Below are 17,349 nucleotides of genomic sequence, written 5' to 3' on the forward strand. Positions count from 1 at the left end.
TCCTTGTTGTCTTCTAATGGCAATGGTGCCCACTTGAGAAGTTCCAGAACTCCATTCCAGTGAGTTCTGGCTGAAACAAAGCCCTGGGCTTCCTATAGGCATGTGGTTAGCTGCTGTGAGAGCAGGCTGCTGGACTAGATGGGCCATAGACCTGATTTAGCAGATTCTTCTTAGGGTCTTGTACTTCTTCACATCTAACTCCATTCTGTGAATCCCCAAATATGGGATTTTGAATGGTTGTGGGGGTTTTTAAACACGCTAATGTGTCCTGTGTCTCTTTTTTAATGCAGTAAGCCCCCCCTTGGCATAGTTATATTATTCTTTTATATTAGCTCTGGCTACTCGTCTGGGAAATGGGAGGCAATAGTTTCGTGATCTCACTTCTACTCTGCCTGCTGAGCTGAAAAGAACAGGATAACCCTGAAATCTCCTCTCGCTCCCCCAGTGTTCTTGGAAGCGAATGTCCTGCTGTAGAAATTCTACAGCTTGGTAATATTGAATTGTGACATTTTAGATATAAACATTTGAGATCATGAAGCTGAGAAGGCACTTGAATGCGAGCAGGGCCAATCTTATTCAGCAGCATGAACCATTTAGGAAAGAGAGAGAATATGCCCTGTGTTAACGCAGCTTGTTCTTAAGTCTTTATCCGTATCCAACCCTTGTGTAGATTTTCACTGCAACTCAGGGAAAACTTCAAGGACAGGGCCAAGTATGATTTGTCTGCAGGTTTCTTAGTCACTGGAGAGCTATATGTTATTTCAAAACAATAGCTGTAATATCAGTATTTGAAAAACAGAAAATCCCTCCACAACAGAGTGAGGTGATGGAAACATCCTCATTCCATTTACTGTATAATTTACATTTTAAAAAAATAAAGGCGTGTATCTTCTTCACCATGTATCCTTCTGATTTATGCTGAGGAATATGTTTTCCACCATTTCCCCAATTACTTCGTTAAAGGCTTTGTTAAAGCATATCCTCTAAGAACCTGATTCCGTTATTAGTGAAAGATGGTGTAACACTACAAGCTTGTGAACCATTGAAGGGATGGATTTTTATTTTTGTATTTTTATGTTGTAGACTGCCTGTGATCTTCAGATGAAGGCCGATATTCAAATCTTCTTTTTTTAATCCCAATAATTTTTATTGGTTTTCATGTAAATACAAGAACAACCTACAGAGACTTGTCCAGTGGTACATTCTTATTATGTTTCATATACTGTATACAGTACACAAGCAATTGTTTATTTATGCATTGCCAATTCAAGTATCCTCTCCACAGAGATTCTTGTGTTGTGAGTGCAATAAAAGTATCTTCTGTCTCATTTATAAAGGAAAAGCCAAATCTTGCCCAAAGTATTGAAGTGCTTTTAATTACCATATTGGCCCGAATATAAGCCACACCTGAATATAAGCTGCACCTTTAAAATTGGAGAGGTGGGAAGAAAAAATACCCAAATATAAGCCACTCCCTTTCTCGCTGCTCCTGGCTGCATACTGGGGGAGGCGGGGAGCCACACATTGCTGGTGGCCTTTCCCCTTCCTTCCTCACTCTCTCCTTCCTGGCCTTGGGGAGAGGATGGGAGACTACGTACGGGGCGGGCGCTGCTTTGCCGCACTCCTGGCGCTGTTTGCCCTACTCTCCTGGCTGCATACCATAAGGTTACAAAATTAAGCCACAATTTAACTTTTCACGGTCAGAATTTGGGGGGAAAGTGAGGCTTATATTCAGGCCAATACGGTACCCTTCTATAACGAGCAAGGCGTTCTGATAGATACAAATCTAAGAAATAAGAATAAGAATAATTAATGTTTGGGCATATATGCATCCATCTATGTGCCCCAAGGCTTCTTCTCAACCTTTCAGTGGTGGATAGAAGGCAATGCATTTAACCGAGGAGCCATAAAAAAAATATTGTAGGAACAGAAATAAATTTAGAGCTGGCACAACCGACTGCTGGCCCCATTGTTGTCTACAGAGTTGGCTTTCTACTTGGATCTTTCAAATTAATTGCAAACACGGGCAGCTTAATTGGTATTTTAGCTGTCCTTTTCTAGATTTCAAGAATATTATATGAACATGGAGATGAAGATTTTCTCACAGAGGGCTTTTACAGATTGTCTCACAGAGGGCTTTTAAAGCACAGATTGGCAGCTACTGAGAACAAGAGGATAATCTATAGTGCAGCTCAGATGTGATGGTGGACAAACTCTTTCCTGTCTCAGTCTCTTCCCCTTCAGGAAGCACTCATTTCCAGCATGCTCTACCCACTTCTTTGTATCCAGATGGGTAGAGGTAATTAATTTCTCACTGGAAACAATGAGGAACTACCTCCGCACACCTGTCTTACAAAATATGGGCAGGTTTCCAATGCACTGACCATCTCTGTTATGTCATAGCATGTTCCCAGCATTTATATATAATAGTCATTTATCTCTAGCCAGCATCTCCTTGCGCTTATGTGAAATCTGATGCGCGCAGGCAGCTGTTGGAGACATCTTTGCATGTGCACCTGCATTATACATACAGTGGTTTCCTTGATATTGCAGTGAATGGGGACTATTGTTTCCTCTGGAAGTTCTGTGCGTGAGGTCATTAACAAACTGGGGTCAAAATGAGTAGTCCATGATATGCCATCAAACCCACTATTTTTATTTCAGGGTTGCTGTGAAACAAAATCAAATGCCTTGGGAGACCTTTCCCTCTATATTTAATGTAAACGGAACAATGTATCTATTGAGAATGTAGGATCATTAGATCATACATAAATCACACAGTCCATTTTGTCAATGTTCTCTTAATTTATGGAGAATAGCAGCCTATATCCCGGATCCTTTTCCATATAAATACCAGCATCTATCTGTGCAGTTCCTGTTTACCTTCTCAGCTGAGTTTCTTACTGGAGACAGTTGTAATTCATGCAGAAGATTTCACAAGGTGCTAAAAGTAAATTGAGAAAAATTTTTCATGTTTAGCCAGCATAAGATTTTATCATCATAGGAGCACTCTAGTGACAAACAACCTGAAATTCTTTTACTAGCCTTTTGTTTTGTATATTTTTTATGTTTGATTTCAAGGAGGCTAATTAGTCCAAGATAGACTACTTTGCTGTTGACTACATTGAACAAATTAGAGATCCCACTGTGATGAACTGAATAGAAACAATGTTCAAATAACCAGATTTAAATCTCAAAAAAGCAACATGTAATTACTTCAGTGACAGGGCTACCAGCTGTTTATAGTACTTTAAATCTTCATAATGAACAGCCTTGTGATCTTAGTGTACACAAGCACTCTTAGATGTTTTTTAATTTGCAAGAACATATGTCTGTGTGATTTTATGTGTTAATATACCTGAGTTCCCCATTCTCCTTTTAGGGACACTGTTTCCTTACTGGGGGGGGAGGGACTACATTATAGGGAATAATAAAGCTGCCATCCAACTTTGCATTCACTATTTGTTCATTCTCTTGACTTGTTATTGATTTATCTTACAGTGAGCTTGTGAAATCCATATTTTCATGAGTATTTAGAAGTAACAGAATTGATGGTCTCCCTTGGTGTGTTCAAGTAATTACTACTGTGAAGTTTTGCAAGTTCTATGATACTTTTCATGGAACTGTTTACACACACATGCCACAGGCTGTTCTCTTTCAGACAGGGTTAGGAAACCTGTGGCCCCCCCAAATGTTGAACCACAAGTCCCATTATCCCTAACCAATACTAGTTGGAACTGATGGGGCCCCAAGTAGCCAATATTGACATGAGGACTTAGGGGATCTTGGATAAAGGAAGAGAGTATGAGTGTTCCTGTGTGCAAACATGAGTGGTGGAAACAGGACAGCAAGAATATATTGAGCCCTAAAAGGATTCTTCACACATGCCTGAAATGCAAAATAATATTCTCCACTGTGGATGGATGTGGGTGGCGCTGTGGGTTAAACCACAGAGCCTAGAGCTTGCCAATCAGAAGGTTGGCAGTTTGAATCCCCGTGACGGGGTGAGCTCCCGTTGCTCGGTCCCTGCTCCTGCCAACCTAGCAGTTCGAAAGCACATCAAAGTACAAGTAGATAAATAGGTACTGCTCCAGTGGGAAGGTAAACGGCATTTCCGTGCACTGCTCTGGCTCGCCAGAAGTGGCTTAGTCATGCTGGCCACATGACCCAGAAGCTGTACGCTGGCTCCCTCGGCCAGTAAAGCGAGATGAGCGCCGCAACCCCAGAGTCATCCATGACTGGACCTAATGGTCAGGGGTCCCTTTACCTTTTACCGTGGAGGGGACCCATTAATTTCATTTATAGAATACTTAAATCCTATGGCTTGGGTCTGCAGCTTCATAACGTTCACATTCATAGGCACACATTACAGTTTTCTACATGTTTGTTTCTATATTTTTGCCTCTATTCAGACAGTTTTTCTTTGCTTGTCTTTCCGCAATAAACACTATCTTTTACAATCCTCTTCCACGGTTAATGCGTGTACATCTTGGGCTTCCCATCATCTTTGATATTGCCATTTTGCTGCCTTTTTAATAGTTTTGCCCTGTGTTTCTTGCAGGGTAATCCTGCAACATGTTTACTCATTGAGCCCCACTGTACTACAACCAGGATTATGTTTTTAGCTACCTTAATCTCTTCTGTACTTTTTCCTTCCAAACACAGATTTTAAAAAGTTTGAAACTGTTTAGGAAACATCCCCACATTCCTTTTTGTCGCAACTTTTGGACTGCTTACCTAATGTGAATTTAGCATGTGCTGCTTTGCTCTATGCTTTCACCTGGGAAGGGGGCATGTCAATAACTGTTTTCATGTTTTACAGACTGCTTGCAGATTTTAAGTGTATGCACCTTCTACCTTGATAGTTGCATTTAGTCCAGAACAAAGCTGACCTGGAGATAGCTGTTGGCTTCCAGTTCTTGCCTCCAACATTTGTGCCTGGGTTGGTGGGCGTCAAACCAATACTCAGTGAATGAGGAACAAAACCAGAAACAAACTGAAGTACATCAAAGCCGTTGTTGCCTGGGCTCCAACAAATCTTCGATAGGTCTTCCAGTCTGGGATGGCAAGGGCAGCTAATGGCTTGAGAACTCTTCACTGACCCGAAAGATGCTCCAAATCACAATTCTTGGGGCTTACCATGTGGAACTCCTGAAATCTTTGTAAAGGAGTTAATTTGCAGCTTCTTCAAAGTATGCTGAAGTGTATTTTGTATCTGAAAATTCTTGTCCCATTTCAAGCCAGGCCCCAGTGCATTTGAATTTTTGTCCATTAAAAATGGGATTTACTTCTGGTGATAACTGGGGTCCCATTTCCAAGTAAAATAATATTACCCTTGAAAAAAGGGAAGCCATGGTGTTTGCAGAGCTTAATTTGGACCAGCGTCTACCATTTCCAATTTAAATTCCGAGCTTTGGGACCAGGAAAGTGACAATACAAAAGAGAATGCCACTGAGCATTTGCAAGTGGCACTACTGAATAACTGCAACCATTCCCTACATATTTAACATGAGAAGGAAGGGCTACAAAGGGTGTCTGCAGATGACTTCTTTATTGAGCTTTCACAGATGTTCTACAACTTCCACTGTTTATTGAGTATTCATCCTGATTTATCGGCTTGGAGGTTTTACGACTGCCTGCCAATCCTTTGCTATCCCACACTTTCCAGTGCATGTCCCCATCACTTTCCTTCGTGCAAAAGGTTTGGTTGTTTTTAAGTGGCTTTGTTGTATCAGAGCACTTTAATCCACTTTAATTGTGCAAGCCTAAGTTTGCTGGTATGCAGTTGAATCTCCTGCAGAATTGTGACAGGTCTGGAAGGAACCCCAGGTCAAAGAGTGCAACTCCCAGGCATGCTTCAACCACAACCAGCTCTTCTGTTGGAAATTAAGCTCAGTCTTCACTTCTGTGCATCAGCAATTTTATTTGTAGGCAGGAATCCAACTTATTCCTTTTTTCCCTCTTTTCCCAGCCTGCCTTCCCTGTGGCTTTAAGTGGCTTTCCAACTAGCAAATGTGTTTTGCTCCTCATTCATCTCCGTTCTTTGGGGCCAGCATTTGCATTTGTTAAAATACATTACGAAGATTAGCTATTTATTTTGGTCTCCTGCCCTAAGATCTTGGTGGAGCTTCCTTGTCTCACTAGGGGATTGTCACAAATAAATTACTGCTGTGCAGGATATTTGATAAAATCCAGAATCCCAGCAGGGTTAAAAGATTTGAATAAAACATGGATTAACTTCATTCTATTTACATGTTGCCTTTTTATGCCTCCTACCTGAGTCTCTCTTAAGCTGTCAACTTTTGAGCTGTTTTTCTCTAGTCCCCTCAGATTACTTTTTACTTTATGTTCATAGAAACCTTCTTGTAATAATCTTACAAATGTCATTTCCTAAGGGATGACTCTTAAACTCTTTGCATTGCCTGCTTCACGTGTCACTGGTTTTTCTCAGAGTGTTAGTGCAGCTCTCAGTTGCCCTATTGATCACTCTTCTGTTTATAATTGTCTGGTTTTTGTCATCTCTGAAATACAGCAGGGACAGAATTCCAGCTGGATCTGCCTTTAGCTGCTTGTTGTTATTGACTAAGGATGCTTCCAGACTGTTTTTGTCTTTTGGTTGGGATGCAAATACATACTGGCATGCTCAAGTCACACAATTAAAGTGGATTTGGTGCTGTTGTGCAACAAGTCCGCTTCTCCCCCCAAACCCCAGGATTTTTGTGATAACAAAGGTGATGGGTAAATGCACTGGGAAATATGGGTTAACAAATGCTTGAGATGGTGTCATCTAACCTCCTTGCAAACGGATCTGAATCAGTGTTCAACAAGCAGCTAATGTCATACAACTTTCCCGCAATCTTTGTTCAAACAAATCAGGATGAATGCTCAAGAAATATGTAACCTGAAAGCAGCCTAAAGTTATGTTCATGCAATGCATACATGTTTTTCCTTTGAAAGTGCTATTAATATACTTCCTCTTGTATAATCACTTATGATTTTAGCCTTATTTGTATCAAAGGGAATGTTCTATATAATTCTTTTTAACCACCTCCTGAAATTTAATTGAAATGCTACAGGAATGGATATTGTGTGTGGGTTTTTTTTACTTGTTGATAGAAGCCTTAGGGCAGTAAATATGTTGTCTCACATAGCTGGCTGTGTTTTCCCAAAGGAATTTCATCACTTCCTAAACCCCTCCTCTCCTTGTGTGATCCCTAACACAAAGATGGCCCTCAAGATGTTGTGGGACTCCAACTCCCATCAGTCCCAACCAATGGTCAGGGATTATGGGTACTGAAGTCCCACAACATATAGAGTGGAGGGCTCTATTATAGTTCACAGATTAATAATAATAGTCTACGGTCTATAGTAGCATTTGAGAGTTTCTCCCACAGTCTGTTACAGTTGCTTAAGTATAATAGGGAAGTTTTGTAATCAAAAATATCCACATGGCTGTTTTGTTGTTGTTATTGTTGTTTTAAAAGCATTTGAAAAAAGGGGGGGGATATTTGCTTATTCCGTTCTTTCCCTTATCTTAAAACAGTATCAGTATGGGATGGGGAATGTTGTATGTTGACCTGTGTAAATGGTACTACTGTCCTTAAACAAATGTGGTGTCATTGGAATCAAAATGCCGACCAATATACCCCCTTCCCAATTTAACCCAAATCTATCCTTTCTGCAGAAAATCTGATATTTTTTTTAAAAAAAACTTATTGCAAATAACCTGTTTGCAATATCTGAATGACACGTTTGCAATATTAAGTCCCCATCTGGAAGCACCCTGAAAGCCATCTTTCCCCTTTCCAGCAAGAATGTAGTTGAGATACTGTACTAGGCGTGGCTCCTTTAAATGCCTGAATTCACTGGTTGCCTGGAGCAACCTCCATAAATATCCATGAAACACATATGGTGACTTTAAAAGCTAGGAACAGAACCTGCCGAGAGAAGATCTGTATTCAGGGCAGCGGGTGCTGAGTTGACATCTGTATCAAACTAAGGAGCTCTGCGGTGTCTTACTATCTTTAATACACACACAACCCCCCCCCAGCAGTATGTCTCAAAAGAAAGGAAGCAAGAGGTGGCACTTTTGTAATCTAAACCTAAGTAAATCCACTGATTTCAACAGGACTTACTTCTAAATAAGTGGGGAGACTTACTTCTAAGTAAGTGCAATTCAGCCTCTATTTGTTTTAAACCCTAGGTCATAGCAATTCCTTCCGAGCAAGACTTAAGTCTATTTAGGATCAGAGCCTCTTTTTTGTTTTTGTTTACTAAGAAGCAGATTCCCACTAAGCTGACTGGAACATTTCCTGGTAGGTTTGTTTAGGATTGCAGCCTATATTTACTTGGAAATAAGCCCTCACCGTGCTCACTGGGGCTTGCACCCAGCTAACTTTGCATAAATATTACAGCCATGCAGCACAATTCTGTGCATAGCTACTCAGAAGTACTACTCAACGCGATTTACTCCTGAGTAAGTGAGCATGGGTATCAGTTTCATGGTTTCAATTCTATGCACACATACTATAAGGAAAACTATTCTCTTGGTCCTCACTTTTTCCTAAATGTGGTATAGATATTTATTATTCTTCAATATATTCTTCAATATACCTTGGGTTATAGACGCTTCAGGTTACAGACTCCGCTAACTCAGAAATAGTACCTCGGATTAAGAACTTTGCTTCAGGATGAGAACAGAAATTGCGCCGCTGCGGCACGGCGGCAGCAGGAGGCCCCATTAGCTAAAGTTGTACCTCAGGTTAAGAACGGACCTCCAGAACGAATTAAGTTCTTAACCTGAGGTACCACTGTATTTATATTTCAGGGTCTGCTCCAATAACTCAGAGTTTCTCCAGTGTGATCCTTTTCTGCTGCCATCCATTCCTTTAGAATGCTTTCAGAACCCCTCCTCAGAAAATAGGGAGCTTCTATTCTACATCAGTAGAATGCCCCTGTTTCCTGAGGAGTGTTGGAGGGTATAATAGGCTTAGATGTGAGAACAACACCCAACATTGGAGATTTAATGAACTGTTAAATGTTTATTAAAGAGATACTTTGTACATACAATATACTTAATGGCAGTTTCTAACGACTCAAGAGTCACTGCCAAATTTTGGCTTAGCTCAGCACAGCAGCTAAAAGTACCAGAAAAGGGGGCGGGGGGGGGACAAAGTGGTTGTGTCCAGCTGCAAGTTACAATCTTCCTCTGACATTAAGCTGCCCCCGTTGTACTTCTGGGTGCCTGGACAGCATATCTTCCAACATTTCTCCACCCAACTGATTGGGTAGCCCCAGCCACTCTGGGCAGCTTCCAACATATATATAAAAACATAATAAAACATTTAAAAACGTCCCTATACAGGGCTGCCGTCCAATGTATAGTTACATATCTTCTTGGCTTGGGTGTCACATAACTCCATACCCTCCAACATTTCTCTGATGAAAATAGGGACATCCTAAGGAAAAGCGGGTCATTCCGGGATCAAATCAGAAACTGGGATGTCTTCTGTAAATCCAGGACTGTCCCTGGAAAATAGGGACACTTAGAGGGTCTGGTACAGTTTAGCTGATATAAAAACCTGCATGTACAGGGAAGTATTGTTACCTCACCAGCAAGGAATAGCTTTAATATTCAAGTCTCAGCTGCCCCTGGTTTTCTTCTGGCCTTGCCTCACACCTCCATCATCAGCTTTCCCAGCTGACTTTTCTTTTTCTTATGCCACTTACAATTAACTGCCCTTTCTTCCTAGAACCTCCAGCCAATCAGAGTCTGTTGTTCCCCTGGCAAATCAAAATGAATTTATCTAATCTAAGACCCATCTATAAATACTAAAAGCCATTGGCTTTCCCTCTCCCTTTCAGAACCTGTCACTACTAGTAAACAGGCTTGCAAACATAGTGATAGCACAAGGCCTTGAACCTCGACAGTTGCATTCTGATAGCATCAGAGGTCGCTGAAATCTTTTCCAGAGCGCAAAATGAAAACAGACTGTAATAAACACAGCGTTCCTCCACACATACCTAGGAGTCAGCTCCATTAAACTTAATGGAACTTCAGCGTAAATATAAACAGGTGCAGAATGAATGGCTGCAGTTCTAAGCATATTTATTTGGAAACAAGTCTCACTGAAACAACTTTCATTTGCTACAAATTAGTGCAAGACCGTGGAACTCATGGGTCTCCTTACCACAATGGTTTCTTGAAACAGTCCTGGGTTTAATTTTTGGAGAAGGTCCTGTGGACCTCCAAATACACACAAGTAAAATTCTTGCACAGCATCATAGCCAGAAAATGTCTTCAAAGGCACTCTTAGTTTTTCAGCGATGTAGAGCATTGTTTAGAATCAATAGCCATGTTGATTCGTGGAATTCTGAGGCAGTAGGGGGGATAATCCAGTTCATTATCTTACAGTTCAGTATGTCTGTTGGGTTCTTCTCTGATACAATAGCATCATTTTTGTGTGACAAAGCCAACCTTTTGGTGTGGCTCCCTCCACCCTAATTCAATACATAAGCTCAAGTCTTAACACAGCCATTTCTTCCCCACCCCTTTAAACATATTCATGTTTCTTGTATAAATGTACGATATCATCACTCTCTGATATTATAGTCCAAAATTCCTGATATGGGTGGGGTAGAGATGACAATCTCTCTGGCTTAGCCATCTCTTGGTTAATGCTAATGCAGAATTAGGAGTCAAGAGAGACGAAAGCCAGGGTGTGATTGTTGCACACTCGATATTGCCCCACTAGTTCTTCAAGCACAGAGGAAGATCAGCAGAGTAGCTGTGTGGGATGAAATGCCTGGAGGGCCAGGGATATGTATCACTCTAGGAGATCCAAAAACATCAAGGATGGAGCAACAGTCATGTTTAAACACTCCTCTCCCCAAGCTTTTAGATAAAGATGACGTGCACAGGCTGCTTCTCTACATGGTCAAAGTGGCTTACAGTGAATAGCTATTTACACAAAACAAAACACTTAAAAGAAAACATACAACTAAACCCATGCAAAGCAACAGAAGATAACACTATCTGGTGGCTTCGAACTCACCATAGATCAGCTTATAGACTTTAACTAAGCCACAAGCCACCCAGAATGGGAAAAGCTTGCACCCCTTGAGGTTAAAATGAGCTAACCACATCTATCATACCCCATGTTCCTTAGAATCATTGGGTTACATAACTGTAGAGTTGGGTCCTGAGGGTCATCTCGTCCAAGACCCTGGACCCTCAACTTGCATGTGATTTGACTTGCCAGCTTCCCTACCGAGTCCTCTTGAATCACATTACAACTAAAATAAGGTGTGGGTGTCTGTATTTTACAACAAAAGAAGAGCACAAGTGAGGGAATGCCAAGAAATGTACTTGAAGTGATGGGGCAGCTAGGAGGTAGGGCAGAGATGTTTTCTGGTGTTTTTAAAAAAACAGCAATCCCCTTCCAACCCCCTTTTAAATATGAATGAAGGTCTATGAAAAAGTCACAGCAGTAAACAGACACGGCTCTTAGTAGCTGCAGTGGGATTATTGCACTTATCAACATGCAGAGTCCGACAGCTCTCTTAAGCTTGGCAGGCACAGGTTAGCTCTGGTAGCGTGTGAACATAGAAAGCCCTCTTATGTGGAGTCAGACCATTGGTCCGCTTAGCTCTGACTGGCAGTAGCTCTCGAGAGCGTCAGGCAGAGGACATTTCCAGTCATACCTGGAGATGCTGGGGACTGAACCAAGGACTTACTGCCTGCAAGGCACTGATGCTCTACCTCTGAGCTACGGCTCTCCTTGGATTCATATGTTAAACTCATTCCATGTACAAGAAGCAAATCAACCTGTGCAATTTAACCTCTGTTTTCCAATTGTTAGATAACCTGTTCAAGCCAAAAGAACGGTTCATTTCAGAGAAGGAGATGCACATGCGATCGAAAAGGTAGGGAGCATCTTCCATCCTGAAATAGATTACCTCCCTTCTGCTTGCAGCAATGAGGGATTATGAGTTCTCGAATTGATAGGGTGAGCTAATGAAGTAAGATCACACACCCCACGTTTTGTTTTATTCTGAGTACCATAACAGTAGCACAATAAATTGTTGAATTTGCAGCTGATTGAGATCAAAAGGCTCTTGAATGAGACTCTTGCAGTTTCTGGGATATTGCCCTGACAACAGGCAAGTTGTCTAGTTTGCCTTTTGGTGAGCAGGCCCTTCATATTGATCTAGTGCTTTCTGCAGAAATAGTCGGAAAGTTGCTGCAGCTGTTTTGGATTCTAACCCCATGTTATTGACAAATGCATTGTCAAGTGAATTCCATGCACTGCATTAATGTGGAAATATCTTTCATGGAAGGTTTTTTAAAAATAAAAATAAAAAAATGTATCATGTGTGCACTGAAAACTATACAGGGGAATATACTGGTACTGCAATGGGTTCTCCCAGGAGGGACGCCAACAGCACTTTCTGGGCATGGTACAATGTCTGTGGACCGGGTCCCTAACAACACCACTACACCGCTTAACCTTGCCCCGGCCACTCTGGGCAGCTCCCAACAAAATATTTAAAAAACAATAAAGCATCAAACATTGAGAACTTCTCTGTACAGGTAGTGATGACAACCAACTTGGCTTTAAAAGAGAATAAGACAAATTCATGGAAGACTTGTGGCTTGAAACCGTAGGCAGGGGAGAGTGCTATTGCACACAGAACCTATTTGCAGGCTTCTCAAAGGCATCTGATTGGCCATTGTGAGAACAGGAAGCTATTTGCCATTGGCTTGGTCCAACAGGGCTTTTCTTGTGCAATGTCATTCACAGATCATCTGAAGAATGCCAGAAAAGCAGCCTCCTTGCTTTAACGGCAGTGTTTCATAGTGCTGACATTTACAGTACAGCAAAATATCCAAACAAACATACAAAAAGTTTGCCAACCTTGATAATTAAAAACAAGCAAAAAATAGCTCTTGTGTATGTGGAGTTTCACAACATTGATGTGTGAGCTACTGAGTCACAACCTAGCCTGCATCACAGAGCTGATGTGAAGATAAAAGGAGGAAGGGGGAGATAAATTGTACACAGCCTTGAGCTCCTGGGGGGAAGTCTAGGTGCAAATATACAACAAATATGTGCAGTTTCACAATTCTATTCAAAACATATATACACAAAATCATTTTACCAGCCTTGATTTTTTGTAAAAAAATAATCCTTGTGTCCCAGGTGGGAAGGGTCAACATTCCATCCTCTGATTGCTTAGCAACAGTATTTTAAGTGCCTTAGCAATTGTGCTGCCTGCTGAGTGCAGAAGCTTTAATGCTGCCTTCATGTTTTGTGCTCTAACTTACTTCAGAAGTCTCTGGTTGACTAACTTTTTTATTTAAAGAAAGCTAAAAGTCTGTGGTCCCTGATGGCTTCCAAACCCCTAAAATCTGTTCCTTAGTGCCCATTTGTCACTGGCCCTGGGTTCTTGGAGTGCTGCACTTTACTTTTTCCTGTATGAGTGAATGGCAGATTTCCATACAGTTGGAAAAGCAAAGATGCACATTCAGATCTAAACTTTCTCCAAGTGTCTTGCATGTTGGTTGCAGTCAGTTTCCTTTTTATTTTTCAAAACTTAGTGGGGACTATTAAGAATCCAGCTTGCTTCTGTCGACATAACTGCGGCTATGTTTCTTGGTCACGCTAGAGTTTTATGGATCCTAGGAAACTGCACATTTGCTTTTGTATCTATATATAATTAGAGAGTTTGTGTCTAAAAAATCCAATAGCACGTTCCAGCACTTTACAATATTTCTTTTTATCTTTACAACAACCCGGTGAGATATGTTACGCTGACAAATTGTGACTTTCTTAAGGAGGCTCGGGGCAAATTAGACATGAAGCTAAATGCTTCATTAAAGATCACATCTGCACAAAGGGAAATCACACAACCCTCCACACACACACACAGGACTATGAGCCTTGGAAAAATCTACAATGGAAGGGGTTTTTTTCTGTATACTTATTGCCATGGGGTGTATAGATCAGAATTTCAGATGGGGACACAAGGGTTACACCTCCTTTCCCTATGCACTGCAGTCCTAAAAGTATGCCTGCTTTTAATTTTAGAAAAAATTCATTGAGATGGTTTCTAACAACACATTTAGCACTACATCTCGTTTGGCTCTCAGAAAGTTTCATGAGTGAGCAGGGATTTCAGCTCAGCCTGGGTTCCCCACACCCAAACACTATTGCAATCCAAAGTTATCCTTCCAAAATGCAGTGGAAGAAATACTGGAAGGCCTTAGGCAAATGAAGGATACTTAGGAGAAATGAGTCTCAGCAGCTGCAGAGCATTGACAGGGGGCTTATACTATTGCTTCCATAGCTATATATGTGCCCTTTCAAGGGCTTCACAGATTGCTCCCAATGACATTTATCTTGATCTGCACAGATGGATTAGGGTAATCTAACACCGTACATTTACCACACCAAGTTAAGAAATAGTCTTTAAAACTAACATTTTTTTCATGGCATTATATCATGAATCCATGAATTATATGAGCAATACAATTCCAGTACCTTGTCATATGCAATTGTGCAAGGAGTCATGTCCCAGTGGCTAGCCATTCTAAATGCCCCGGCCAACCACATTGCAGGGCAAGATAGCCTGCCAAATCAAAAGTTCAATTGCCCAATCATGGGCACCGAATGAGCAGAGCCTGGTCCACTCACTGAGGATAAAAGCTGACTGTGCCTAGAGTTTGCAGTCCATCAGTCGAAGAGCAGTCTCTCCCTCCCTCCCTCCAGGCTGCTTTGTGTTAATTTTGTCTTAACCATATTTTCCTTCCTGTGCACTCTGTGACGGACTTTGCTATGGTTTCCCAATGGTTGCCATATTTGGAGCTGGGAAGCAAATTGGGCCCGTTGGGTTTTTTTACCTTTCTCATAGCAAAATGTCACAACTTTGGGTGGGTAAGGCATTGGGTGGAATCGTAATCATCTAGGTTTGGATGAAGTGGTGCATCACCCCGACCTAAGAAGGGTCTATGTGGAAGTTTCTGTCCGGAAACCAAGTGTAGGGCAGACTGGCCACGGAGCTTCCAGTGGTAACTTGGGGAAAGCCACCTTGGTAGATTAGCATCTTTTGGGAGGCCACAATTCTTGGCACAATGCTGTTCAAAATTTCAGCCCTTCAACAGGAGGCTAAAATGGATATACATCCAATGCCTGAGCCAAAGTCTACCTACATCTGTAATCAATAAAGTTGTGGCCAATGATGATCTCAGATCATGATCCTGTCCAAATTGTTCCTTTACTCCATACCTATTGCCTTCACACTGGGATGCTGTGACTAGGCCCACAATAAGGATGTACTTAAAAGCCTGCACACCTTAGAGCTCGGATGGGTAATGTGTGGCTCTCCAGATGTTGTCGAACTATCCTTGGCTATTGATCATGTTAATGGAAGATGGAGCGAAACATCAACTGAAGGGGCACAGGTTACCCTGCCCCTGCCTTCTTCCCATACACCATTCCTTTCTTTCAAAGGCTCAGAAAACACCTTTTTGACACTTAGCATATTTTTAATATGTTCCAGGATTTATAATAATCTGCCTGAAGTGAAGAAGAAACAAGAAGAGAAACAGAAACGAGTAATCATACAGAGCAACAGACTGCGTGTTGAAGTGTTCAAAAAGGTAATGATTCTCCAGTGAAGTGAACACAATACTCATTGATGCAGAGTTTCTTTCTCTATTCTGTCATCCCAAAATAGCATACCTGTTGTACACTGTCAGTACCACCCTGTAGAGCAAGGGTGGCTAGTCTGTGACCCTCCATATGTTGTTGGACTTCAACTTCAAACAGCCCCCAGAAGCACAGCCAATAGTCAGAGATGGTAGGAGTCCAGTAACATCAGAAGGGTCACAGGTTAGGCACCTCTGCAGTAGAAACCCAGTATTCCCATATTTTAAAATCCTGTTGCAAGTTTTCAAAGCGTTGTGACAGCAGTAGTCCTGCTTTGCTTGGAGATGTATGTATATTTGTGTGTATGTGTGTGTGTAATGCATTTGTGTGGATAGATGTACTGTATTGGCTTGACTATAAGCCTCACCTTCCCCCTAAATTCCAACCGTGAAAAGTCAAAGTGCAGCTTAAATTCATGACCTTACAAAAATTGGCTTTTTACAATATCGGTGCTGAAACAGACATAGGGTGAAACAGAACAGGTGTGAGTGCCTGCGGAATTTTAAGGGAGTGGCTTATATTCGTGAATTGTCTTTTTTTCTCCCCCCCCCCCCGAATTTTAAAGGTGCGGCTTATATTCGGGTGCGGCTTATATTCAGGTCAATACGGTATCTATTGGTGCACCCCAGATTTTTTTTCATGTGTTGGTAAACAGTACTGTTTTGCTCACCCCAGTTTATGAGAAACTTCAGGGATGCCAACACATACATCAAGAGTCGGTTTCCTTGGAATGAAGGTCACCAGAGAAAGTGGTGTCTTTGGGATATATGGCTTTATTTACACAGATATTCAGGCTAAGCATAGTATGAAAGGCCTCACAGTGTTAATACTGAAACAGATATTGCTCCCACTTGATGTTTCTAGAGTGGGGTTCAAAGGCCAAGGCTTTGGACGCAGCACAGAAAGCAAGTCGTGCCTCTGTGTCTTCCCAGATGAGACTGGCTCAGTTCTGTTGTTCTCTTAACACTCACTGATGACATCACTTGCAAGTCAAGGAGTAGGAGATGGAAGGCATGGCATTGTAACTTAAAGGCTGCTTTTATTTTTGTTTTATTGTAGCAATTGCTGGATCAGCTTCTTCAAAGAAATACCGAGTGACTAAGGTTCCTGGACACGTCATTTCTTCTTGGACCTTGAATGCCTTCGATGATTATAAAGCCATAAAAACTTCATGCGATCTTCATGACTTGGAGACTTTATTCATTTTAAATCTACAAACAAAGACTATATAGCTTGATTTGAATTTTTTTTTAAAAAATGAATATTCAAAGTAATTCTGGCGGGGGGGCTGGATTATATTCTGGTGGTCATGACGCATGGAAACACAGCTTTAAAAATGGTTTTATGCACTTGTTGTTGTGGCAATACAGCATTTAATTTGTACTTTTAAATTATAAAGCCAGCTTTTTATTCATAGATGAGAATCATATATTGTCACTGCCAATACATGGTTCCACTTAGTGATTGCTTTCAAGTCTAAAATTAGTCTTTTGAATGTAAGGAAAAGTGAATATTTTTGCTGTGCTATTTAGCTAAAATAGCATTGCTGCCTAACCACCTGAACTACAGCATTAAATGAATGCTTAACATAGTATCAAGACCAATATTTTAATCAACCACATTCTTATTTATATAGTGA

General features: G+C 41.2%; 1 protein-coding gene across 3 annotated transcripts in view; it reads left to right on the top strand.

Annotated features, from left to right (window-relative positions):
• C5H10orf90 (chromosome 5 C10orf90 homolog) overlaps positions 1-16,893 on the top strand; it is a 148,891-nt gene extending 131,998 nt beyond the window's left edge. For all 3 annotated transcript variants that reach the window (XM_053388902.1, XM_053388903.1, XM_053388904.1), the window contains 3 exons: positions 11,862-11,925; positions 15,562-15,661; positions 16,770-16,893. In XM_053388902.1, the coding sequence (XP_053244877.1) occupies positions 11,862-11,925; positions 15,562-15,661; positions 16,770-16,808 (203 nt within the window). In that variant the 3' untranslated portion in view covers positions 16,809-16,893. The remainder of the gene's footprint in view (positions 1-11,861; positions 11,926-15,561; positions 15,662-16,769) is intronic.
• The last annotated feature ends 456 nt before the right edge of the window (positions 16,894-17,349 follow it).

The sequence above is a fragment of the Podarcis raffonei genome, chromosome 5, assembly GCF_027172205.1.
Source record: "Podarcis raffonei isolate rPodRaf1 chromosome 5, rPodRaf1.pri, whole genome shotgun sequence".
In the NCBI taxonomy this organism is placed as follows: domain Eukaryota; kingdom Metazoa; phylum Chordata; class Lepidosauria; order Squamata; family Lacertidae; genus Podarcis; species Podarcis raffonei.